This window comes from Podarcis filfolensis (assembly GCF_964270895.1).
Source record: "Podarcis filfolensis genome assembly, chromosome: 7".
In the NCBI taxonomy this organism is placed as follows: Eukaryota; Metazoa; Chordata; class Lepidosauria; order Squamata; family Lacertidae; genus Podarcis; species Podarcis filfolensis.
Genome location: NC_139603.1, coordinates 63155776 through 63182911, shown reverse-complemented (window position 1 = coordinate 63182911; position 27136 = coordinate 63155776). Strand labels below are relative to the sequence as shown.

Genomic DNA, 27136 nt, shown 5'->3' with positions numbered 1-27136 from the left:
GGGACAACAGCGCCCGCGCAAGGCATGACGGGAAACTCGAAGCTCCTCCCAGCGGCTCTTTCCGGCCAGCGAGGAGAAAGAGAACCCTAGCGCTATGCAAAAAAGTGCAGATACGCACGTCGCCTGAGCACTTCCGGGACGGAAGTAGGATGCGCCGCAGGACTCTGCGCGTTTCTCCTACTACAGGAAGGGAAAGTGAGGGGTAGTGCTTGGGGCTTTGCGCCACGATTCAGAAGGGCCGGGGCTCTTCTCCCCCACTCAGTTTCTTAGGATTTACCTATCTCTCAGGTTGTTTGGCAAGGGGGGGAAAGATGTAAGTCTATGGATAGGATAAAAGGTGATTAAAAACAAGACAGTTCGTCCTCCACTTTCTGAGTTTTTTAAAGGTGGAAAACGAGATTTGTAAATATATATAAATATCAATGTAAACACATGTTGTCAGTGCAACACAGCCCATGCAACCAAGAACGGCTTCTCTAAAGTGAACCCGGAAACTCCAATCAGCTTGGTGCGTCACTCTTCATTTTTATTGCGTTTGTGAAACATGCCGGGAGGGGGCACCCTGGAGATAGAAAGAGAAGAGTGGTTCTCTATTTTTGAGACGGGCGCCTGCCCAGCATAGGCTGACGTTCAAATGGAATCCGGAAGTTCTGGCCATGTGCACATCGTAATTTTCCCCATATCTGTTTGGCTCAGGGGAAACTTCTACAGTATCTTTGGGGAAAAGGAGTGGGGCTGCAGGCAGCCCACAGCGCTAGAAAAAGTAGATCTCTCCCACTCCCTTCCCTTTAGAGAACAGTTTAATTTGAGGTCTCTGTTTTCCGCATCCCTACGGAGACGAATAAAGGGGCTTGGGAACGCATGTTCCAGACTGAACCAGATTTACGTTGCAAGCAACCTGAGCCCTGCATCTATCATAACAGAACCGTGTTCAGAAAAGGGCAACCAAAATGTTCGGGGGGGGGCGACTCCCCTACTTTAGAAAAGTAGCAGCTTTGGGGACTTTTTAGGAGATTGCGGACTCTTCTTCCTTGGAGGTTTTTAAGCCGAGCTTGGATGAGCATCTGTCATCGGTGTTTTGTCTGAGACCCTCGGGGTCGATATCCAACGGAGCTGAGTGATGGGAGATTCAAGGCAGATATAGCAATGTACCTCTCTATGCAGCACACTGTTTATCTGTGGAACTCGCTTCCACAGGAGACAGCGGTGGCTACCAACCTGAGTGGCTTTGAAAGAGGCTTGGACAAATCATGGATGAGGAGGCTATGCATGGCTACTTGCCATCATGGCTACGCTCTGCCAGGCAGGACAAGACTGCTGCTTCAGGTGGCAGAAACACCCCCAGATGGCATACCCACAGGCACCTCACAGGCCCTGCCAGAGCGGAGAAGTGTCACTGCCGTTGGCACTGATTTGGGGAAAGATCCCATCCATTTTGTGCCAGATCTCGCCCACTCCGCATGCGGTTTTCGATAAATAAACTCCGCCTCGCTCTCTTGTTTCCCTGTAGGAAGCTCTGTGCAACTGGGGACTCAGCTACACTGACAAAGAAAAAGTGCTTTATATGTGTTGTTGTTCTAACACTGTGACACCAGGTGGCGCTGCAGAGTTCCGTTTTTGCCAACCCTATTTTTCATACTGCACGAAGTTTAATAATAATAATAATAATAATAATAATAATAATAATATTTTTTTAAAAAACAAATTATACCCCACCCTCCCTGGCCAGAGCTGGGCTCAGGGCGGCTAACACCAATAAAATTACAATAAAACATAAAGGGGGGGGGGACAAACAAACACCAGTTTATTAAAATACGGGTTAAAATACAATTTAAAATGCAGCCTCATTTTAATAGTAGCCCATAAATCAAAACCATAAGGGGAGGGAAACATAAGGGTCAGACTGAGTCCAAACCAAAGGCCAGGTGGAACAGCTCTGTCTTGCAGGCCCTGTGGAAAGATGCCAAGTCCTGCAGGGCCCTAGTCTTTTGTGACAGAGCGTTCCACCAAGTCAGGGCCAGTACTGAAAAGGCCCTGGCCCTAGTTGAGACCAATCTAACCACCTTGTGACTTGGGACCTTTGCAACGCGTTTAACTGAAACGCTTCTTTGATGTGTCAAGATCAAAGTGCAGCCCCGCTCCAAAATAAACATGACAACACCCTTTACATAATGTGAGAATAGGGCTTGAGTGGGACATTTGTGTAAGGTCCTCCACTCCTCTTTTTCCCCACAACTGTGAGGTAGGTTCAGTTGAGAAATGGCAATTGAACTCAGGTCACCCAATGAGCTTTATAGCTGTATGGGGATTGCTGATTAGAATCTGATCTCCCCAGGTTCTGCATCTGTTTGGAAGCTATTTCAGTTGTTTTAAAATGTTTTTTTTATTGTTTTTATATATGGAATTGTTTTATATGCTTTGCATGTAAATGTTTTTACACTTTTCTTGTTTTGTTACTGTAACTGCTTTATATAGTTGTATATATTATTGTTGTAAAATGCTTTGGGACCTTATTGTGAAATAAGAAATAAAATACATTTTTTAAAAAAGTTTTAAAAGAACCCTGAGTGACATAGCTGGCACCCCTTAGGGAAACTATGTACTCTTTCTCATGAGGCACATGTACAGATATTTGCAATCCTCCAGAAAATGAAGAGTTTCTTCCCATCATTAATCTGAAGGGCACACATGTCTCCAAATTGCGTTGCCATCTGTGATGATACTAAATGAGCTGAAATGCGTATGTGCCTAATTTCCAGTGTCTTAATCATGTTTGTCACCCAAGAGGGGGCAATCTGGATTTATCTCTGTCCTCCTTTCCCCAACACTGCACATTAGAATCAATGGAGGGCAGCGGATCATGCAATACATTCATTAATGGAAATGACCAAATAAATCCATGATAGAAAACCTCACAGCTTGGTGATTTGGGTTGCTTACAGGTGACCTGTATATTGAGCATTCATCCTGATTCTGTTTGTACACAACTTGCAGGGCATTTCTATGATGTCAGCTGTTTATTGAGCATCCATTCTGATTTGTTTTCAGGGATGTAGTACAATGTCATATCTGGAGCATTTGTTATCTTGCGCTTTCCCATGCACTTTGTTTACCACCACAAGTCTGGTGTTGATTTTATTTTGGGGAGGAAAGCAGGTTTATTGTGCAAGGGTGCCAAAATCACTTTAATGGCACAACCCAAATTTGCCCATGAATTGACTTCACTTCCAGTTACAAAATAGTGGCAATCTGGAAGCAGCAGTGGTCATATATATTGGGCTCCGGAGGCGTAAACTTAAGATTCGAAGATGGATTTGTGAAATTTTAAAAGTAAGGCAAGTAGTAGTCTTCTTCCTTTTCTTTCTGAGGCCTCCTTGCTTGAAGACACTGGCTTGTCTGGATTTGCTGCAAGTTCAGGAACCATTCAGTCAGAACTATCTTGGACTCTTTGAGATGATCTGACACATAGGACTTGGGATCATCTACATAAGTACTGAACAATCATCCACACCCAAAAGTGCAGAAAGTGCAGTCCCACAAGTAATCCTTTATCTTGTGATAGGTTTGTCTGCTTCTTCTATACTAAACCACTTCTGTGTTCAGTAACACAGGAGGACATCTATGGAAGCGATTTCCTGGACTGCACAGCTTCATACTTTCTCAAAAAGGGCTTCATGCACAGTTTAGAATGGAAACTTGGAATTGCGGCTTAGTCAAATAGGCTGGGTTATGACTTTCACAGTTAGTTAGCTAGTTAGCTACTCCTTAGACCAGGAGTGTGTAACCTTTGGTCATCCACCGCCTTTCCTTCCAATGTCTTGAATAATAGATTTTCCAATGGTCAGATCTCAGCGGTGTGTGTATGTGATAATAGATCTATAGAATCTTTACAACATATACTATTCTGTTGTTCACTACATTCAGTTTCTCGGATCAGATTCTTGTCCCCTTTATTATCGGAAATCCCAGGTGACTCCTTGGAAACACAGCTAATATATTTATTGCAAGATTCTGATCCGAGTAGGTCCCTTTCTGTTGCCAGATTTCTGATAACAGTATTAGCTTATAAGAGGAAAAATCGATTACTCTATGATTATTGATTTATTGATTTTGCTCAAATAATATTGATATATATTGATAATTTGATACTTTAAGTGCTATATTGTTCTTATTTTAATGGAATTTAGAAACTTACGGTTTGAGATGTACCTGATTTTAACCTATTTTAATTTATTAATTTTATCTTGTTATACCTGTTTTGCTGTATGATGTATTGAATATGGGCCTATGGCCGTAATAAACTAAACTAACTAACTAACTTTGGTCATCCAGATGTTGCTGAACCACAACTCCCATCCGTTGGCTACCACTATCGCACAGGGCTGTAGAAAGTGGCACGAGAAATGCCCAAACACCACAGTGCCAGTGGGAGAAAAAGTCCATCTGCTGGCATAAACTCAGTGCTACATCTCTGTCCATTGGAAAAGAGCCTCGGATGTGAGGGGCGGAAGGGAAACGAACCAGCTGGGTGAGGGCAGTCTAGCTCTGGGGCCAGGCTAGGAAAGCAGAGGAGCACTGGGGAGGGAGGCAGATGGATGGGGCGGGTTGAGAAGGAGCTCTGCCACCGCCTTCTACAAGGTCCATTAACAGTTTTGTATGGCTCAGAGCTACTCTACTTAAGACTGCCTTTCCAACCATGAACCTGCCTGAACTCTGAGATCTGAGGTCCTTCTCTAAATGCCAACTTCAAGAGTAAGTCCAGAGCGGGGCAACAACAAGAATGCTGTCTCCTGGGAGGCCTGCCTGACATCAGCCTTGTAATTGTTTCAGCGCCAAAGACATTTCTGTGTTAAGTACTGTTAAGTATGGGACGCGGGTGGCGCTGTGGGTTAAACCACAGAGCCTAGGACTTGCCGATCAGAAGGTTGGCGGTTCGAATCCCCGCGACGGGGTGAGCTCCCGTTGCTCGGTCCCTGCACCTGCCAACCTAGCAGTTCAAAAGCACGCCAAAGTGCAAGTAGATAAATAGGTACTGCTCCAGCGGGAAGGTAAATGGCGTTTCCGTGTGCTGCTCTGGTTCACCAGAAGCAGCTTAGTCATGCTGGCCACATGGCCCGGAAGATGTACGCTGGCTCCCTCGGCCAGTAAAGCGAGATGAGTGCCACAACCCCAGAGTCGTCCGCGACTGGACCTAATGGTCAGGGGCCCCTTTACCTTTATGTGATTAGGACGGCCACCTGTCCATTCACTTAACCTTTACCTTATGCTGTTAAGTCTGTTTTAATAATGTGCATGGGATTTTATTTTTACTTTGGTTGTAAATTGCTTTAGGATGCAAGAAAACTATACCCTTTTAAATGTGTTTGTGGGGGAAAGGGAGTTATTGTTTTTTGTGGGGGGGGATTGCTTCTTGTTTATATTATATGTTTTGTGTTTTTATCTTGTATTTTTATGGTGTGAACCGCCCTGAGATCTATGGGTGAGGGGCGATATACAAATTTAATTAATAATAATAGATATAACAAACCTACACTTTTATAAAACTTGTAAACTGCCCTGTGATTTCCAGATTAAAGGCGGTATATAAATTTAATTAATCATCAAAATCCCTAGCCATTGGGCATGCTTGCCGTGGCTGATGGAAGTTGTAATTCAGCAACATTTTGAGAGCCAAAAGTTTCCCCTTCTTGCCTTAGACTAAGCCGGCTACTGGTAGACTGGGAGAAAAAGGCATTGCTATCAGTTTATGACAGCAATCCTATACATGTTTAATCAGATGCCCATTCAATAGGACCTACTCTCAGTTAAGTACCTACTACCAGTTAAGAAGAACTGCATCCCTGGGGGTACATCTCACATATCTCAGTGCAATACTATTTCCTGAACACACACACACACACACACACGGGATTGTGCTGTAAATGCAATAAAAAAGGGAAGAAAATCAGTATCTGAATCATCAAGGAGCACAATGCAGTGCCAGATGGCATTTTTAGGGGTTTTTGTTTAAATAAATGGCACATATGAAGTCCTTGATGTGCTGCTGAGATCCAGTGAGACCATTTGCTAAATCAATAAGGAGTCAGTAAAGCTTTATGACCATATGTCTCTTGTAATGAATAATCAGGGGAGAGTAATGACAAAGCACATCAATTTGATTAATCAGATATTTGTTGCATGCTGGCAGGTTTTGGATGAAATATGCATGGAAGAATTAATATTTCTGTTTATACTTTATTTCTTGATATCCAGTATACCCTGCTGAGTTTATGTTTGATCTGAGTTAATGAACCCAAATATCTTTGTTTCGATCTTTTTTTTTGTAGGAAGTTTTATGGTTGATTTTAAGCTTGCATAAAAAGCAGCATCAGCTGAACTTCCCTTCTTCTATACAACTATTAAAGGTGAAGGATCCTTGTCTGTTTTGGCATATGGTCACCCAGTTCCTTACTTAGGAAGTTTCTCTTAATGCTTTTCCAAAATCTACTTCCCATTTTCACCCATTAATTGCATTCCTGCAGTCAGGAGCGAACAACACATTTGGTTATCTTTTCTATAAGGTTTACCAAAAAAAGGCAGAGGATCCTAGTGTCACAGCAGTAAAACATATTTGCAAAGCTAAGCAGGGTCCGGTATGGTTTCACATTGGATAGGGGACCGTGTGTTGAGATTTCTGCATTGCAGGGAGTTTGACTAGATGACCCTCAGATCCCTTCCAACTCTATGATTCTAAACATTTCCAAGAGGAAGGAAATCTGAATGTGCAATCAGATTTTAGCTGTGTAATCAGATTCCAGCTCCCCTGTTTACCCACAGGCCTGTCTGCTTATAGACAAATCCTTTTGTTATCTCAGAAACTTGGAACAAATGTCTGTAATTGCCTTTGATCCGACTTGAGACTCTGGATCAAAAAATGTAATCAGTATAAAACTTGGATAGACTTTGCTACCAGGGAATTGCCAATAGTTGCTTTTAGCGGTGCCTCTGTTTCTACAGACATAATTGAGCATGTGTGGAAGACTTGGCCTCGTCTAACACAAACACGCCATTTTGCTTGTAGGAGCCTTGTTTAAGGGAAAGTGGAAATGTACCCTTGTCTTACCATTTTCAGTTTAAGCTAGGATATTGTACTATTGAAATTGCACTCTAAATTTCTTTAATTTTTCTTCTGGTCATACCTACACCATAAGTTTCTAGCATTCTTACACAACTTTAGCAATCATGGCTTCTGTTGATATCAAAAGGTGTTTACTTCCATTCTCACTGCTCTCCTATATACAACTGAACACAGTCACAGGGAATGCTGACCTCAATGGCTTCTGTTAACCATCAGGTGTTAGAGCACTCTGTAAATACCCAGGTCCATGGCAGGGAAACAACTCAAGAGCTCTCCTGCAAACAGTAAGTGTAGGCTTTCTATGACTTGTTCAAGTAAAGCTGTTCCTTTCTTGGCAGCTCCACCTCAGCCTTTTTCTTGGGACAAATATAAAGAAAGGAAAACCCTCCTTGTAGATCTCTTTCAGGACCTTTGCACATTCCAGGTAAGCAAGCTTTGAAGTAAAGGGGTCCACTGAATGAGGTCTCCTTCCCTGTCTGTGCTCACCCCCTTCAGGGACTCAGGATGGACTTGTTCCTTCACATTAGGACTGCAGCTTACTACGCAGTCAGGTTCCTCCGTCAAGAGTTTTTGTTTCATCTGTCTTTGCCTTGACAGCCTCCCCAACCCTGCATTTTAGTGTTAATTTCTCCTAATGCAATTTTGCCCATTATACACATAAAGCAATTTTCGCTAATACAATGCATTTTTGCTAATTATCCATATTTTTGCAAAGCAATTTCTGCAAAAAACTAATGCATTTTTGCTTGTTTTTTGGTGTCCCCCTGTCTCAACAGACAATGGAGTCCACCTCTGGAGGTGAAGTCAAACCACTGCGTTAGCAGCACCAAAGTGACCCTCCTTGGGGCGCAAGCCTGGGTACTGTGTATGGAGGTCCTGGGCTGCCCAGATGACAAGACCCCAATTGCTGATGTGGTCCAAAGCAGAGCAATATATTTGGCACTGGCTTCCCCTAATATATGCATTGTTATGCACAGATAAACTAGCATATGCCTCTTTTGGTACACTTTACGTGGCTGAAGAACTGCACTGCAAAATTCAGAGAAGTGTGAATTCCCAAGGACGGCTATGTTTCAGTTCTCTTTTTGTTCCAGAAAACATGCTTTAATTTGAGAACACGCTGGTGATGGGGAATGCTATTTTCTATGACCCAGCCTGCTTCCTCGAAACAACGTGGTTAATCATCAGCACTTTTCCTGTTAAACATAGGAGGATACAGGTTTGTAATGACCTTGCAAACAGTTCCAAGTAACGTTTCACTACAGTCAGAGGAGGAGATTAGGATCTTCGGGTTGCTAACGATTCTTTTTTTGGTGTGCGTGTGTGGAAATAACAGCAAAAGAAAACAAAGCGCCATGGGGAACGACAGGTGTGATCAGGTGGGTGAAGAAAATAAAAGCCAAAATGGCGAGATGCAACTCAAAAGAACCATAGGATATTTTGAAGGGGCCAGCTTTATCGTGGGCACCATTGTAGGGGCAGGGATCTTTGTCTCCCCCACTGGAGTGCTGAAATATTCTTTGCTCAATGTTGGCGTTGCCTTGATCATCTGGACAGCTTGTGGCATCGTATCGTTGATGGGCGCTCTCTGCTATGCAGAGCTGGGTACAGCGTTACCGCTTTCAGGAGGAGAATACAGCCACATCAAGAGAGCCCTGGGCTCTCCCTTGGCTTTCATCTTTCTGTGGACGGCCGTGTTCAACAAACCCGCCTCAAACGCCGCCCGGGCCTTGCTGTTTGCTGAGTATGCTACCAAGCCTTTCTACGGCGAGTGTCCGGTTCCCGACGTGCTGAAGAAATGTCTGGCTTTGGCGGTCCTCTGGTGCCTCGGGATCCTCAACGGCCGAAGTGTCAAGATGGCTGCTTGGGTGCAGACCGTTTTCACCGTCCTGAAGATGATGGCGCTCTCTGTAATCGCGGTTGGCGGGATTGTCCTGCTGATCAGGGGGAGGAAAGAGAACGTAGCAAGGTTTGAGAATGCCTTCGGCTCAGAGATCCCAGATGCTGCGCAGTTTGCAGAAGCGTTTTACCAGGGGCTCTATGCATATGGTGGCTGGTGGTCTCTCAACTATTTGTCAGGTATATCTCTCATTTTTGCTTTCAGTTGGCAGTTGTGAACTGAGGCTCCACACAGTAGTAGTAGTAGTAGTAGTAGTAGTAGTAGTAGTAGTAATAATAATAATAATAATAATAATAATAATAATAATAATTTATTATTTATACCCCGCCCATCTGGCTGAGTTTCCCCAGCCACTCAGCCCAATCACGTGTTAAAAACAGTACAGCGTTACATATTAAAAACTTCCCTGAACAGGGCTCCTTAAGATGTCTTCTAAAAGTCAGATAGTTGTTTATTTCCTTGACATCTGATGGGAGGGCGTTCCACAGGGTGGGCGCCACTACCGAGAAGGCCCTCTGTCTGGTTCCCTATAACCTCACTTCTCGCAATGAGGGAACCACCAGAAGGCCCTCGGCGCTGGATCTCAGTGTCCGGGCTGAACGATGGGGGTGGAGATGCTCCTTCAGGTATACAGGACCGAGGCCGTCTTTGCTTGACTTTACTTGATGATGAATAGAGTCCTGTACAGCTTCCTGGCTGGTTTCTTCATACAGGCCTGAAGCAATAATTTTCTAGGCCAAGGAAAGAGAAGGAGGGAAGACACTGCAGGGTGGATTATTCTAAAGCAGTAAACAACTAATTCACAAGGATTGAGCACAGTGAAGCAGTCGGTTTAATCACACAGAATACCACCTCACATTTCTGAACCCTAGGATTACCAGGGTTTTTTGTTTGTTTGTTTCTTTTTTTAAATGTTTGAGCTACTGTCATTCAATCAGGGAACACATAGATAAGTGTTAGGCCCAATTCTGGATCAGTTTCAGCCATGTGAAAGTATCCCTGCAGATGTTGTTGAATTCTATCATCCTTTATCTTTGGCTATGCTCTGTGGTGCTGATGGAAGTCCAACATCATCTTGGATGGTCAAAGGTTTCCCATCCCTGATGGAAACCATGGTATTGCGATGTGAGCCAGGGAAGTTGTGAGGTATAAGATCCTAAATGCACACTAAAGGTACGCATTGGATTCAGACAAATCCTGTATGATGATTCTAAGTCAGCTGCTGTGGATGGATTCCGAACTTCTCTGAGCTGAAGCAGGATCTCTGTGAAGCACCCTGAACTGCTGGGGACCATTAAAGCTATTTGGGGTGATTAAGAGATCCAGATGTTTTTTAAAAAGCTATACAGACCATGCGCAGGGGTGTGAACTTGAATAAAATATGTGATCATGTGTCTGAAAAAAACTGAAACATATGATGAAAATACAGGGTGGTCCTGCAGACTGACAGGACTAGATTCTAATCTAGGAGTTGCCAATCCTTTGGGGCACATGGGCTTTTTGAAAGAGTGCTCTGGGACCCATGATCTCTAGCTTCTTCTCCCCCCCCCCTTACAGACAGGAGAGAAAGCATATGCACACACACACACACGCACACACACTCTGGGGTTTTAAAAATATAGTCTAGACTCTAGGTGAAAGTCAGATCCATATGAATTAAGACATATCCTCTTAAATTTGTATGATTTTACATGGGACTCCACTACCGCCAGAAGCACCATCAATTTAAAGCTGATGGATTTTCATGATTTCTGAATAGGTAAAGGTAAAGGGACCCCTGACCATTAGGTCCAGTTGCGGACGACTCTGGGGTTGCGGCGCTCATCTTGCTTTATTGGCGTTCAGCTTCTGGGTCATGTGGCCAGCATGACTAAGACACTTCTGGCGAACGAGAGCAGCGCACGGAAACACTGTTTACCTTCCTGCTGAGTGGTACCTATTTATCTACTTGCACTTTGACGTGCTTTCGAACTGCTAGGTTGGCAGGAGCAGGGACCGAGCAAAGGGAGCTCACTCCGTCGCGGGGATTCAAACCGCCGACCTTCTGATCGGCAGGCCCTAGGCTCTGTGGTTTAACCCACAGCGCCACCCGCGACCCTATTTTTGAATAGGGTGGTAACCAAATCACCAGAAAATTTATACCTGTGGATATAAATGTGACTCACAGTTTTATCAGAGTTTTGAGGGGATCCCTCGTAAAAATCATGAGGATGCATAAGAATCCATACCCCAAAAGCATGGTATTTGTGCAATGACTGTGCTGGTGAGCACCAGAGCTGATTTTTATGGTTCAGGTGTGATCTGTGATTTGATGGTGGTGGGGAGTAGGGAAATCTATTAAAAAAAACATGCAATATGAAGAGGATCCCTTTTACTGGATTTAACTTTTATCTCTTCCCTCTCTCTCTCTTTCTCTTCCCTCTCTTTTTCTGACCCTCTGTTTTCACTCCCTACCCCAACACCCTCCCTCCCTTTGTCCTGCTCCCTGCTGCATCTTGCTTTATCCCCCTCCTGCCTTCTCCAGTCACTCTGTTGCCTCCCCCATCTCTCATTTAGCTCTCTGCATTTCTCTGTTGCTGGGCTAGGTCACTGTTAGCCAAGCTACAGAACTATGCTTAAGCAGCCATCTCATACCTGGCGCAAGGAATGTATATTTGTGCCAAGAACAGAAACATAAGATAAGGAAAGTGGTTGGCACATAAGTAACTACCTACTTGGAGCATTCCAAGGTGGTGGTGAAATCTTCCCTTTGGTTTGCGCCTGGTTACAGCTGCTGTGAGTGTTGAACAAACCTAAGCAGTGTACATAATGTACGTATTGTCCTGAGTCTTTATATTTGCTCTGCTTCCTCAAGACTGAACCGCACAGTTACTTCCTGACAGGCATCAATTTGACCATTGTTACTGGTTCTCGGAGCAGCAACCGGTGATGTAATCATTGCAAATTGATTCAGTAAAACACAATGGCTGGGATCTGAAATTCCACAAAGTTGCAATGAACACTCTTAAAATAATTCTCTTCCGTTTCAAGAAAAGCTTTACATATGGAACATCCCAAACACTGTGGTTTAGAGAAGGCCACTGTTACATGAGACGTCTCCATTCACCCCATATCTGTTGGCTTGGAGTTCCTATAGAAAAACGGTCTTATGCATGCTTTCTGATTTTACTCTGTTTTAGTTTTATAGTATGGGGAATGTTTTTGCAATGATCAACACGCTACTTGGAGGAACATAAGTTAGTAAAGAAAATATGGCTGAAGAAGCATAAATGGAAGCGAAAATCTTTGTTTTGCAAAACAACAGGATATGGGGGGGGGGGGAGAGAATAACAATAATCATGCCAGCTAAAAACATGGTATAAGAATAAATGTAAAGCAGATTTTCACAAGATTCAGTGCCAATTTTCAAATTCAGCATATGGAAATTCACAAAAAGAGCATAGTCTTGAGTCTAGTAAAAGAAGTTATGATGTATGCTTTCTCCCTTTACAAACAAATATTTTGGAATGATTTCTAGGCAGAGGGCCTTCTTGGTGGTGGCACCCACCCTGTGGAACACCCTTCCACCAGATGTCAAGGAAATGAACAATTATCTGACTTTTAGAAGACATCTGAAGGCAGCCCTGCTAGGGAAGTTTTTCATGAAGTTTTATTCTGTTTAATATTCTGTTCAAAGCTGCCCAGAGTGGCTGGGGAATAAATAATAACTACTTCTTCTTCTTCTTCTTCTTCTTCTTCTTCTTCTTCTTCTTCTTCTTCTTCTAAATTTTCTATTTCAGAGGAAGTTAAAAATCCCAGCAGGAACATTCCATTGACTGTGATGACAACACTTCCTGCAATAACTGTGTTTTACTTGCTTGTGAACATTTCATACTTGACAGTTCTCACACCAAAGGAGGTTGTCTCCTCAGGTAGGCTGATTGGTTTGCATTTTTTATTCAAGAACTGATCATAGATATAATACATATTCAGTAGATAATAGAGATGGATGACCTGACAATTGTGTTTTCTCCATTTCTCATTTTTCCAATCTTATGCTCAGTTTATTGCTCTGCACCAATATGTGATTTTTTAAATTCAGCATGTTAATGTGCATTTCTCCTTATTCTTGTATGCATTTTCCCCCAAATAAAAACATTTTTTATAAACGATTTCCCATATTGTTAATGTTATGTTCACATTTATACATTTCTGTGCACACTTTCCTCTACAATATGCATGTTTTGATTGGAGAAGTTCAGAAAAGTGAGAATTTCGAAGGATAGCTGTGTTTCAGTTTGTGTTTTGCTCCAGGAAGTACAAATTAGGCAGGCTTATATTAAAAAGTGAACCAAACCAAAACGAGGCAGGCCAGGGTCTCAAGCAAACCAAAGCAGAGATTTTGCTAATAAAGTTAGAGTTTAAAAAGCATGCAATTATGAACTATGTTAAAGACGGCAGAAAATCAGATTTATGTTTGTGTGTTTAACTGAAGCCCCATTTGGTGATTTTTGGAAGTACATTTTAAATTGTCAGTTGTTTAGTCTATCCCGATCAGGCATAAGGGATGACGAATGAAACCAAATAAGCGACTGTTCAAGACTAGTTATGCAACAATGTGAAGGTAGCATGCTAGCCTTTTACTATTTTAAAACTATACCTAATATAAAATAATTCCCCTCTGCTTTGGGATGAGACTCAAATCCCACTGAAATTTATGGATGAATTTCTCTCCCAAGTGATGATGCGTGGTTTGTTGTAAAGAAGACAACGACATAAATTCAATGTGACCAGCATTATTACTGATTGCTGTAGGTGTACAATCTTGTTTCTGGGAATACAGATGACATCACTGCAACACACTTCGGCAACAAGGTGGTGTGTGTGTGTGTGTGTGTGTGTGTGTATGTCTGTGTGTATATGTGTGTTTGCAATAAATACATAATTTGGCTAATGCCCCACCTCTTATGGCAACAGAAAGTACACAATCTGAAATACTGCTGTTATGTACTGAAGTTCTCACCGTGGGCCAGCAGGGGGATACTGTAGATAGTTATGCAAATGAAGGATCGAAAGTGACGTTCAGTGATTTCGCTCAGTGATTCAGCTCAGTTCAGAGGATGGCCGCATCTGGCTGTGCTCTGATGTCCATCGATCCCATCCTCGTTGCCAGTGTTAAGTTGTGGGTGAACATATCAGACGACACAGCGATTCTTCCAAAGCAGCTCTTTATTTGTAAGCTGGAACAGAACTGAACTGAGGAGCTCAGTCAGCCTGCTTATATAGAGCTTCACTAGAATGCAACAGTAACCATTTTCTGTAACTAGCCAATCACTGAACGTCACTTTCGATCCTTCATTTGCATAACTATCTACAGTATCCACATCATAGCCTGATGCAGTACCTCCAACTGCTAGCGCTTTAAATGGTCTGGCGGCCACTGAAACATGAGACTAAACTTGATGATCCAGGAGAGCTGTCAAACTGTAACCAGGAGTCTGCTAATGATGTCGATGTTTCCTTGCAGTCGCTGTAGCAGTCACTTGGGCCGACAGGGTGATCCCTTCAGTTGCCTGGATAATTCCTGCATCTGTGGCCATCTCCATATTTGGCGCCCTCAACAGCAGCGTATTTACACTCGGACGATTGACCTACGCTGGAAGCCAATCCGGACATTTGCCCACCATAGTATCCATGCTCAATGTCCACCACTGGACCCCAGCGCCAGCCATGATTTTCTCAACTGTCGTTGCATCCATTTTTATTATCCCATCAGACCTAATTGCTTTAACCAATTATTTTGGCTTCTCTGTTTGGCTGATGATTGGATTAACTTGCACTAGCCTGATTGTCCTCCGCTACCGAGAGCCTAATCTACACAGGCCATACAAGGTAAAAAGAAATACCTAATTAATTGCCATATAAATAACACGCGAGTCTTGCAAGCTTTAAGCTATGGACACTATAAGCTCAACCCCATTGATACTAGATGGGACATATGTACATTAGAAATTGCCTTATGCTTAGACAGATGATTGGTTCATCTAGTCTATATTGTGTACACTGACTAGCAGCAAACCTTTTGGAGGGTCAGGCAGAGATTGTCTACATAAACCTTTATATAAACCTATATATATTAGGAGGTGAGCCTACTGAGTGAAGAACATGCAATTATAGGACAGAATTCTTTTTTAACCTTGCCAAAAGACCACATCTTGGTATGATCCAGAATTACATTTTGCCATTTTGGATAGAATTGTTTTTAAAAGGTAGATCTACACTGCCATCTTAGCCGCGTCTATTCAGAAATAAGTCCTGCTGAATTCAATGGGGCTTGAATTCAGAGAAGGTGGAGGTTAGAATTGCAGCTTTTATTGCACATGGGTGTGTATTAGGGGAAAAGAAAAAGTGTCCGAAATATAGGGGTGGACTCTAAGCAGTGATGCTGTGCACATATGGAAAATGGCAGGGGGACCTGTACTGAAAGGGAGACAGGCATGTTACTCAGCTACGGCTGCAGAATCAAAGGCAAATTCTGAAAGTGCAACACCAAACGAATGAGCCATAATGCAAGGATAGGTCCAGACAGGACCACCTTGTATTGAGACAAGCCAAGCTTCACATGTGAAAAATGACTGAACAGTTATTTATACCATCCCCAGTGACTGTAGGAAGATCACTCAGTACTCAGGAAGTCTGGAGGAAATCTCTTGCATAATGCAGCTCTGGAGAGATTCTGCCTGGGGCTCTTTCAGTTCTTACCACCTGTCCCCCAAAATAGTTGGTTGGCAGCACAAGCATCATTTCTGCTCAGAATATGAAACGTATTTTATTTTTCTGCAGTTTTTCCCCCTATGTTTGTTCATATATCTGACATTTGCTTCCCCAAACGCCTTTTCTGTTTTGCAGGTTTTCTTACCTGTCGCATTCGGGATGGTGGCGATTTCCCTGTTCTTAGTTTTAGCTCCTATAGTCTGGTCTCCAAAGGTGCAGTACATTTATGCTTCCATTTTTATGCTTGGGGGTCTCCTCTTATACGTGCCTTTTGTCCATTTTAAAATTCATTTTGCATTTATTGACAAAATCACTTGCTACCTGCAGCTGTTGCTGGAGGTGTCACCTCCTCATTATAAATCTGAGTAAGGGCAAAGGTTCATACTTGGCTGCCTTTTTTTGGGGGGGGGGTGAAGAACGTGGCTTGGATCTAGAATAGCACAAATGGAATATTGCTTCCTACAGCCTTCTCTCCAAGGGGGTGGGGGAGACAGTTGGTTTTAATGCAGACCCACCTAATTTGCATTTCTTGAAACAATACGCAAACTGAAATGCAACTCACTGTTGAAATTTGCACTTCTGATTTTGCAATGCTGTTCTCCAACCCAAAGAGATGTGTACAAAAAAAATTGTATATTAGGGGAAATTATGCAGTAAAATGCATATATCATACCTTCCAACAGCTCGTGTCCCAAAACTGGGGTGCATGTCTTCCCACCTGTGCTCCTGGGTGATTCAAATGACCCACATGAGATCATGGAGCCCAAAATACATAGAACACTTTCAGGCTACGATATATTCATGAGACTAACACAAAAAAATGCATTGTATTAGAGTAAATCAGATACAGAAATATGTATATTAGGAGAAATGCATATTAAATGCAGATGAATTTTTGTGTGGTCTCCCTGGACCACCACCTCAAAGCACAAGTGAGAGAAAGGTTACACAATCCCCATTGTGTGAGCGTTTTTCTGCATCCCACCCAATGTTTCTTAAGGTTATAAGTTAGTAGAGCTGTCACCTGGTTAAAGGACTCTGAATTTGAAAGCAGCCCAATGCCCCTTTTTGTTGCTTGCATTTTAAACTTTATTTCAAAAGAAAAGAAAACCCAATTTGCTGGCTGAAGATGACTTTCCTAGTAACCCAAACTTGTGTTAAACTGTGTTTAGGCATTGTGTTTTAATGCTAATGCGACATTAGGTGAAGGGCAGGAATTAATAATAATAATATCATTGGATGGAATAATGTTTACGCGTAACTGATTTCAGATGGTTTTTTATTGTAATTGTTTTTGGAAGGTTTTAGAATGTTTTTGCTTTTGTTTTCTAATGGTATATCTGTTTGCTGTTCTGGGCTCCTGGGTAAGATATAAATTGAATAAATAATAATGGGAAAAACTCTTGGGATATCTTTTTTAAGAGCACATTCTAGTATGTTTTGTTTTTCAAACAATTAAACTAAAAACTAAACATAGTAATTGTTTGTCAAGTCGAATAGAGAGAAGCCACAACTTCTTTAAAAGGGCAATGCCCTAACTATTATCTATTTTAAGGTTGTTATTTATTAGGTCTTCTTCTTTGGTGATCGCTCATAGCTGAGTAAGATGGTCTTCCATGAACATGGTTTTAACAGTGAGTCTGTAAGTGACTGTGGAGGCCAGTTCTGGATCCACATGTCCTTCCACAGTGGGGACATTGGTTTCTGGGCGGGAGTTGATCATGGTGAGGGTTTGCCAAGCGTGCCTTCCTCTTAGCACATTTCTCCCTTTCGTCCTGAGTTCGAGTGTCTTCAAAGGCCATCTTTGGTAAAGGCTGTTCTCCATTGGAGCACTCACAGGCCAGCGTTTCCCAATTGTCAGTGTTTATACTACATATTAGATATACCCCCAAAGATGTGACTAGCCCAGGAATCATTATTTTTCCAGAACTAAATTCACTGTCTTTTGCCCAGACATCCAGTCCTGGTTCCTCCACAAGCTTTCTTCATTTCAGCAACCTAATTAGGGTGTTGAGGGAAGACCCACATTTTTTATTATTACAGTCCTACCTCGGAAGTCGAATGGAAAATGTTCCGGAAGTCCGTTCGACTTCTTAAATGTTCAACTTCCAAAGCATGGCTTCTGGTTGGCTTCAGGAAGCTCCTGCAGCCAATCGGAAGCTGCGGAAGCCCCATTGGATGTTCAGGTTCCAAAAGAACGTTCAAAAACTGGAACACTCACTTTTGTTTTTCGATCGTTCAGGAGATGAAACGTTCGACTCCAAAGGCGTTCGGGAGCCGAGGTACGACTGTATTACTATTGTTAAACAACTGGAAGCCAGGAATCTTTGCCTATATAAATCACAGGAATCTACAAATAAAGGCCAGTCTCCAATCTCTCTACCCTTGCTCTATACATTAAGTTGAAAATCTTAATTATTTTGGTCAACTGCCATTTTGCATTCATGGGTGAGTTGATAACTGCCCTGAGGCTTCAAAATGACTCTTTGATCCCTCCCCCCCCCACATGGGTCACTTGCATGATCCATAAGAAACTATCCAATAACAGGGACATAGAATTTCAGAGGTGCCCTGGATGAGATATAGCTGTTTTGCAATCAAAGCCTTGTACCCATATCCTGTTTGGATACTTCACCTCTGTTTTTGCATCACAACAAATTATCCAATAATTTCTTTTAATGCTTTGGTTATAGAAAACAGATGGGTTTCTTGAGTTCATATGTTTGAACCAGTCGGGAGTTACAGCCATGGAAAACTGAGCACAAATCATGAGTGTTCATGGACCTATATATTGTGGCTTTTGTAGATGTTTTGTGTCTGCACTTAAGTGATTCACTTGAGATTGGGAGTGTCAATAGCTAAGCCAAAGTTCCATTTCACAAAACAGGTAGCAGCCTTAGGCTGTGGTGCTATACACAGGGTGTGCATGGACCTGGATGTGCTTTGCACAAAGTGTGAGATTTCACTAGAAATGCTACAACAGCAGGACGGGCAGTTATTCCTGAGCAAATAATTGGGTTTGGGATGCCAGGCTTATTTGTAGTTAGGGAGCGCCTATCAATACGTCCAGCAGATGGCACCACACAAACAATATCTGACCTGAAGTAGTAGGTAGATTATGCAGAATGCAAGAGAAACAGCAGAGACTCATTATTATTATTTTTGCAAGGTAAAAATGTAGATAAATCATTTTCTAGGTCAGGAACTTAAAATCTATTTGGTCCATGCCCTGCTTTTGAAACTTTTATGAGCAACTCAGGAGCACTTGACTTTTGAAGGATATTATTATCCCAAAGAATGTAACCATTGAATAATAATTGAGATATAGATGGAATATGTATACACACACACACACACACACACAGTGGTACCTCTGGTTACGAACTTAATTCATTCTGGAGGTCCGTTCTTAACCTGAAACTGTTCTTAACCTGAGGCACCACTTTAGCTAATGGGGCCTCCTGCTGCCGGCGCCGGATTTCTGTTCTCATCCTGAGGTAAAGTTCTTAACCCAAGGTAAGCAGAGTCTGTAACCTGAAGTGTTTGTAACCCAAAGCGTTTGTAACCCGAGGTACTACTGTATATACTGTATTCACACACAGAGAGAGAAGTCAATCCCCAAGAACCTATCAGAAGTACACAGTGTCACTGCCACCCCGGCGAGATGTCACTGCCTGCGAGGTCTGAAGGTACAAGGCCACCACTTGGCTGAAGCTAAGCAGGTCTGGGTTGGGTTAGTGCCTGGGTGGGGGACCACCTGAGAGCCACATGCATGCCACGCTGCCTTCGGCTCCATGACAATACATCATATCCCTGTAGGTCAAGGCCAACATAGATGGTGCACTTGGGGCAAGCTGCAGTGACAGGAGGATGTTGTGTTAGAGAGCCCTTAGATTTTCTACTGGGTCCCTAGGAGACAGAAAGTGCCTGGAAAACCACTGTGTCCTGGTTGCCTGGCTACTTCTGCATCTGAATTGAAGGTAGCCAGAGCACACAGCTCCTTCATTTTGTGGCAGGTAAATACAGGGAACCATGTGTGGTATTGTGACGTTAAGGTATGGGAGTGCTGGAGGTGAAATAGTTAAACAAGTTACCCAATCAGAATCCAGGGGGGTGGAGTCAGAGGGACTATAAAACCAGCTCTGGGAGGGGCGAAGGAGTAGTTCGTTGGGAGTTGGGTGGTTGGTTGGAGTGGGAATGAATTGGGATAGAGTCTGTGGGGAGGTTGAGTTAGTGTAGCGAAATAAGCTGAGTCAGGAACAGTTAGGAGCTAGGAAGATATCTGAGAGGTGGTTTAGTGAGTGATAGCAGGTAGCGGAAGTTATACGTCTGGATAGGCACCCCATGATTGTAATTGACCGATACCGTTTATGAAACCACACACTTGTTAAACTGCAATAAATAAACAGAATTTTATGTTACAATTTAAACCTGACTGGACTCAGTATTGTACCAGGTAGGGCCTGGGTGGTGGCAGCGAGAAATAAAGTGGTGGCATGGGGATCAATAGACGGTGAAACGTCCGGGGACCCTGTGTGATAGCCACAGGCATCATGCTTGCATCGCCCTGTAGGGGCTGCAAAAACCATCCTACTCTTGGGGTCACCTTTCCTCTGAGACAGTTGTGACACTGTACACTGGCACCAATTCAGTGGGCACTTTCAATTGGTTTTTAACCATCACGAGCAGCAGTTACATTTTTTGGGGTAGTGGGAGAACTCAAAAAAGAACTGCATGCAGAAGCCTCATTAAATTCCTAAAAAATACAGGAAGACGAAAGGGAAACATCAAAATTAATGGGACACTGCATGGCAGACAAATTACAATACCCCTGGGAGCATTCCAATGAGTACTTGATGATGTGTAATAAATAACCACAGCAGTACTGTAAATAGCAATATCCATTATATAAGCGATCATCGCAACACTGTCAGAATGATCGAAAACAATAATGTTATTTTAGCAAAGTGCCTGATCAGGCTGAGATCGTGTAAGTTTAATGAAATGCAACAGACTAGAAGATGAACTGGTTCAGAACAGCAAACTCATCCCAACTCATAAATCCATATCAGATCAGTAGTAAAGCAGATCTTGATGAATCCTAGAGTTACTCACTGGCCGCAAGATTTGCTGGACTCAAGATTTGCCAACTTCGGCATGTGAAAACTTCACCTGAATCACCCACCCACCTTGTGATTGGGCTGCAAACACAGCTTATGCGTGCCTCTGATAAATACATCCCCGCCTCTAATCCCTCATCCACACAATACCATTTGTTACAGCACAGTTTTAAACTGTGAAAAGTGAACTAGCACTTTTAAAAGAATCCATAAAAAGTGACCTCCACTCATACCAAGGACATCACGCTTCATTGTATTTTTTCCAGTCTTCCAATTAAAATACCAATTAAAATATTTGGCCAGGATAACCTTAGATCAATAACAGACGCCTAAGAGTCGGAAATTCTGATTCAATGTAAGGCTGCAGCACAGCAGTAATAGACCTTTCTCCACCAAGAACTCAAATGTTGAATAAATGTAGTCCCATTAAAATAAGCATTTCTTTTGAGCATTTGAAAATGTAGCTAATTCCTCTATGGGGAAGCTGGGCATAAAATTGAGTTGTTTAATTTGAGACCTCTTGAGCCTTGTTGGTGATTGGGTTATTTGGAGGTTAATCACACAACTGTTGGTACCACACAACTGTTCTTCAACAATATATAACTGAGAATAGTGCAAGCAGAACAAGAATATCTGCATTTATATTTGATTATTTCAGAATGTATTCTCCCTTCTACTAGTTATAGCAGAACTACATATCGTATTGGAACCTATTCCCATTAAAAGCAGGTATCTTACAACCAACTGCTCATTTTTCCTGATTTCAACAAGCTTTGTCCAACAAGAACAGAGACAAGAAGCATGTGACTACACTATCTGGATAGTGTAGGACTCCAACTCCCATAAGCCCGAGCCAGCTTGCCCAGTGGTCAGTGTTGATGGGAGCTGTAGTCCAACAAGATCTGGTGGACTATGGGTTCTCCATCCCTGTATTAGAGATGTAAGCCCTAGAAGCTTCTCTTATTGCAAGCAGAAAAAGTAGACAATGATTCTCAGGATTTCCAGATTCATGAGCAAGTTGTGTGCTTGGTCAGTGCAACCACAGAATCACACAGCCCTGAATATAACAGACCAACGGCATGTGCCAAGATGCCTCCATAAACTAAGCTGGAAGAATAAATGCTATTACGATGAAATTTTGGAACCAAACCCAAAGCTTAAAATGAATTCACATGATGTATTTCTGTGTTAATTATAATCCCCTATCCCCCAGACGACTATTAGACATTTAATGCCTCCTTGTTATTCTCATTCCGTTTGAGAAATGCTTGAAAATGTTCCAGCTGTAAAGTGGGTGGATAAAACAGCTGCTTCACTTAATACTTTAAGCCTTTTGTGCAAAGACCTATTTCACTATATGGATATTTTAGACATCATAATCTCTCACGTGGAGGTTATACATCATGTCCTGCAACTCAAACTGTATTTGCGCAGAGATGGTTTCACATTCCTGTTGCTACAGCTGTAAGAATAATTTGCAATGAGCAGCCATTTGTGGGGGCCTCACCTGTGTCAGGACCATCTGTGGGCTGTGTCATTCTTTGAATCTGTTCCACTGATTGCAGGTCTGGAGATAGTTCTGTCAATACAAGGGACATTATTTGTGGATGATGCCATGTGTGCATATAGAGAGAGTCTGAGTTGCTGGCAATTTTCTGGTCTGCCTCCTGAAAAATGCCGATCTCTCACGTCCTGTTTCTGATTCCAGGATTTCAACAGCAGCAGCAGCAGCAGCAACAACATCCTATCTCCTGACTTTCATTTTGAATAAATACCAAGGCAGTTAACAAAAAATAGCCAACAGCAAAATAACATGTATGAAATCGATTATTTATCTAGCTACTCATAATTAAAATACATATTTCAGCATCCATTGAGGATCTCTGCTCATCATCATCATCAAACCTTTATTGCATTAGCATACAGCCATAGCAGGATAAGACAAAAAATGCTAGAGAGAAGCAACCTAACAAGATTCAAACGATATTACTGGCATTGTGACATTTAAATTACCCTAAAACAATAATGTAAAAATTTAGTTGCCAGCGCCGGGAATCTAAAATGCAGATGTATATAATGCTCCAAAGACTTGTTTGCTGACTAACATGCTCAAGGTGAATTAGGCTTTCCCTTTCAGAAATGTGTACCCTTCCTTTTGTTTTCGGAGTATATAAAGACAGATCCAGAAACTGTGGCTTGAAGTTGATGATAATACCCCATGCACACGTATAAACAAAATCTGAATATGCACATTGATTTATTTTCAGGCTTCTCAAAGATTACTTAGGATTTGTTAGGGATTATGAATAATAGTTGCCAATCCTCTTTTTCTTCTTTTACTAAATACTGCAAACCCCTTGCTGAAAGTGCTGCTTGAAGATACCCTGAGGAAAGAATGGAAGAACCCTAAAGAAAACAATAATAGGTATGGGATAAATATAAAAATTTACTCGAGACAAAAACACCACTTTGGCTTTCACCATTGGAAGCCATAGTGGTGAAGAAGAAGAATATGATGGAAAGTTGGGCAACCTATGAAGAATGTTTATTGCTCAGATAAGCCTTGGCGTCCAGCCTGCTTCGGCTGCGCAGTTCTGCTAGGCCTCCGGACTTCAAAGACCACAAAGACCACAGTGTGCTTAAATAAAGTCCACTCAGGATCTTAGCAGCTAAAAGCAGTTTTTATTTACAGCAGACTATCCATTGTCTATCACAGCGAACAGCATCGTGAAAACACGTCCTCTCTCCTCAAAAGCGAAAGTAGAGAAAAAGAGCAAAGGCTGGAGACTCTCGGAAATGACGAATCTCCCCCCTCCCAACTTGTAGGCAGGGCGTACACTCTGAGCTGTTTAACCCTGTAAGCTCAGGTTCTCCTCACAACCTATAGAAATTTACTAAGAGAGAAGGTGGAGAATTTAAATTAAAAGAGTTTAAGGATTTGTTAACAACATGGATGCAATAGCATTTGAATGAAGTATTTTGAAAAGATATGATTATTGTTCCCCAAGCCCGTTTCATAACTAGAGAGATAACAGTTAGACTGTAATGTTAAGGTGATGTCTAAAATGTGTAAGATGTTACTGGAATGGGAGACAAAGGACGAACAAGTGAAATCTTCAATGGGCAATAGATATTGGCCATAACATAGAAATGAAAGCATGGGAATGACTGTGGAATACGGATATAAAATTTACAGCATGTTATGGGTTACAAGAAAATTATATGAAAATATTATATAGTGGGTATCTAACACCTAGTAGACTGGCGAAAATGTATAAATCAAAATCGAATAAGTGTTGGAAATGTAAAGAAAAAGAAGGTACATTTTTTCACATGTGGTGGTGTCAGGAACTGGGCAGAGAAGAAATGGTGAAGATCGCCTGCCCATCCTGACCCTTCCAGGGAGGAAGAAGAGGAAGACAGTACAAATTTACAACAGGGGTTTGAGGGAGGTCACAGCTCAGAGGCAAATGAGGGGGAAAGCTGCGAAATCGTGGGAGAGCCAGAACAACACCCAGCTGACACGTTGTCATTAGAAAGCATTCCAGACCCTCCATCTCCCAGAACCCGGCGAGCCTTAAAAGTAGGAGAGCACAGAGCTCAAAGACAGAGGGCATGTAGCAGCACCCGTAGAAGTAACAAATGAAGAAGTGGGAGAGATGGGGGGTAGGTGGAAATTCACTCAGGACAAGGCCATTATCCAAGAGGCTGGGTTCTATAGCCTTGCTCTGTAAAGATTGAAATAATAAAGGATGGTGAGAAACTTTTCCTTGTCGTTATACTTTCCTGGACAACCAGCGGGGAGCTGCTGACAGCATCCTGTCAGGTGGTCTTGTAATAAAGTTAAAGCTTACTGGGAAATGATATATAATGAATTGAAAAAGATGTTTAAGATAACATTTGTAAAAAAACAAAAACAAAAACCCAGAAGCTTTTCTATTGGGAATTATAGGATCAGAACTACCTAAACAGTATAGAAATTCATTTATGTATGCAATTACAGCTGCAAGAATGTTATTTGCTCAAAAATGGAAAGAAGAAGAAGTCCTGAGAGAAGAATGGCTACAGAAACTAATGGATTATGCAGAAATGGCAAAACCTTTCAGAAGAATAAGAAATCATGATGACACACTTTTTATAAAGGAATAGAAATAGTTTATTGAATATTTCCAAACAAACTGTAAACAGATTAAGACATTGGCAGGATTATTGTAATAACCTGTAGCTTCAAAAAAACATATATGAGAACAGATGCATAAAAGAATAAGTCAAGATAATTTGAAATATGCAGGGAATGATGAAAATAAATTTAAGGAACTGCAGAAAGAGGAGGAAGGAAGGTTTCAAATGTTAGAATTATTGTTGAACTATTGTTGAAATGTGTATAAATGAAGACTATAAATAAAATAGTAAATAAATAAATAAATAACAGTTTTTTCTACCAGCAATGCATGAATTGATCCTTCCTTTCTGCCTTAGCTATACAAGGAGCAATAGGAAAGATCAGGCACAGAATGATTAAAGAGAGATGGGGAATCTGTGGCCCTCCAGCTCTGACCCTCCTATAACTCCCATCATTCCTGGCTGTTGGCCATTTCAATTGTGATACCAGATCTGCTTGTGTGTCACAGGAACATGTGTAATTTACACATCTGTTCACAGAAAATGGGGCAATTAATGATAATCTTCTTGGAATCCTTACGGGAGACAATTGCATGCTTATAGCCAGGATTGCACCGGCTATAAATAGCATGCTTACTTTGAGGAAAATAGAAACTTAAACAAAAACAAAACTTTTTTCTCTTTTTGAAAAAAGAATAAAATAATTTAAGAGTAAAAATGATATATTGTGCGATTTGGGAATGTGACCTTTGACCCCAGTGCTCTAAGAAATTATTTTCCTTCTTTGTGAGCCACAGAACGTCCAAGTGTAAAGTATGAACATAAACTCCATCTGTCCTTACAATTCAGTTTCAACCATGACAAAGCACACGTATCAATAACTCTGAATGTTCTGCTGCAAAATGGCACTCTGCAGAATTAGTAGACCATTACTTGTAAGGCAGTGGTCATATTTACCGAAAGGAAGAGGAAGGAGAAGCAATAATAATTTATGCTCCTTTGCCGTAAAGATCTCCACTAGGTCTTTACAATTTAAGAAACCGATTTTGGGATGAAAATTGCATTGGCATATGTGTAAGATGCCGTTTCCTTGACACACCATTTATCGTAATAATTTACATTCCATGCTATTGATCATGCACATTAAGTGGTTTTTAAATGCTTGCTTTCAAAGGGAACTGAATCATGTTCCTGCATTTGACAGTGTATCATTCATAAATGTGTTCCCCCCTTTTTTTTTTGGTGAAAAACAAATACTGAACTGATAGGCATATGAACTGTAGTCAGCAATAAGGTGCAACGGTAGATTTATTGCAAAAATAATAAGCCCAGCATGTTCCAGGAAACAAGAGTTCAGAGCCAAACCTGAAGGACTGTCCTGTAGAGGCCCTCAAGCATCCAAGCCAAAGTCCATCAACATGGGCAGTTTAGCAAGCACAGTACCTTAGCTCTGCTTCCCTTTTGTACTTTGCCTGCTGGTTGCAGCACCTGGGCTTGATGAGGCAGGTGACCCTCACCTGTCCTGGGCCTACTCCGGCTGAGGACTCATAGACCTTCTCCCAGAGCTAATGAGCCTCACCTGGCCAGCTAGTGAGCTGTGCTATGGGCCCTTGCCTGCCTCAGCCTCCAAGAGCACTCCACTGCTCTATGCCTCAGAGCCTGCTGTGCTCATGATAATAATAATAATAATAATAATAATAATAATAATAATAATAATAATAATTTATTATTTGTACTACCGAGAAGGCCCTCTGCCTGGTTCCCTGCAGCTTTGCTTCTCGCAGTGAGGGAACCGCCAGAAGGCCCTCGGCGCTGGACCTCAGAATCCGGGCAGAATGATGGGGGTGGAGACGCTCCTTCAGATATACTGGGCCCCTCTGGCTATGGTGATGGGTCCTACTGCTCTGGTTCCTGTGCACTAACCCCCCCATCCCCTCACCATCCTCTGTCACCCTGTGAGTACTTCAGATAACTTTTACTATCAGGTAGTATATAAAGGCAATGAATGAATGAATGAATGAATGAATGAATGTAATACAGGTCCAGTCCCTCCACAAATTCTTGTTGCACCATTCAGTTGCAAGCAAGCATCTCCCCCCCCAAAGGTGAAAATTTATAGGCAGC

At 42.1% G+C, this 27136-nt stretch overlaps 1 protein-coding gene across 1 annotated transcript; it reads left to right on the top strand.

The window, feature by feature from the left end:
* Positions 1–7417: 7417 nt before the first annotated feature.
* On the top strand, positions 7418–16538 carry SLC7A13 (solute carrier family 7 member 13). Its single transcript, XM_083623648.1, has 5 exons — positions 7418–7541; positions 7894–9196; positions 12797–12928; positions 14524–14888; positions 15906–16538. The coding sequence occupies exons 2-5, from the start codon at positions 8344–8346 to the stop codon at positions 16137–16139; spliced, it is 1584 nt and encodes a 527-aa protein (XP_083479774.1). The 5' UTR covers positions 7418–7541; positions 7894–8343; the 3' UTR covers positions 16140–16538.
* Positions 16539–27136: the final 10598 nt, after the last annotated feature.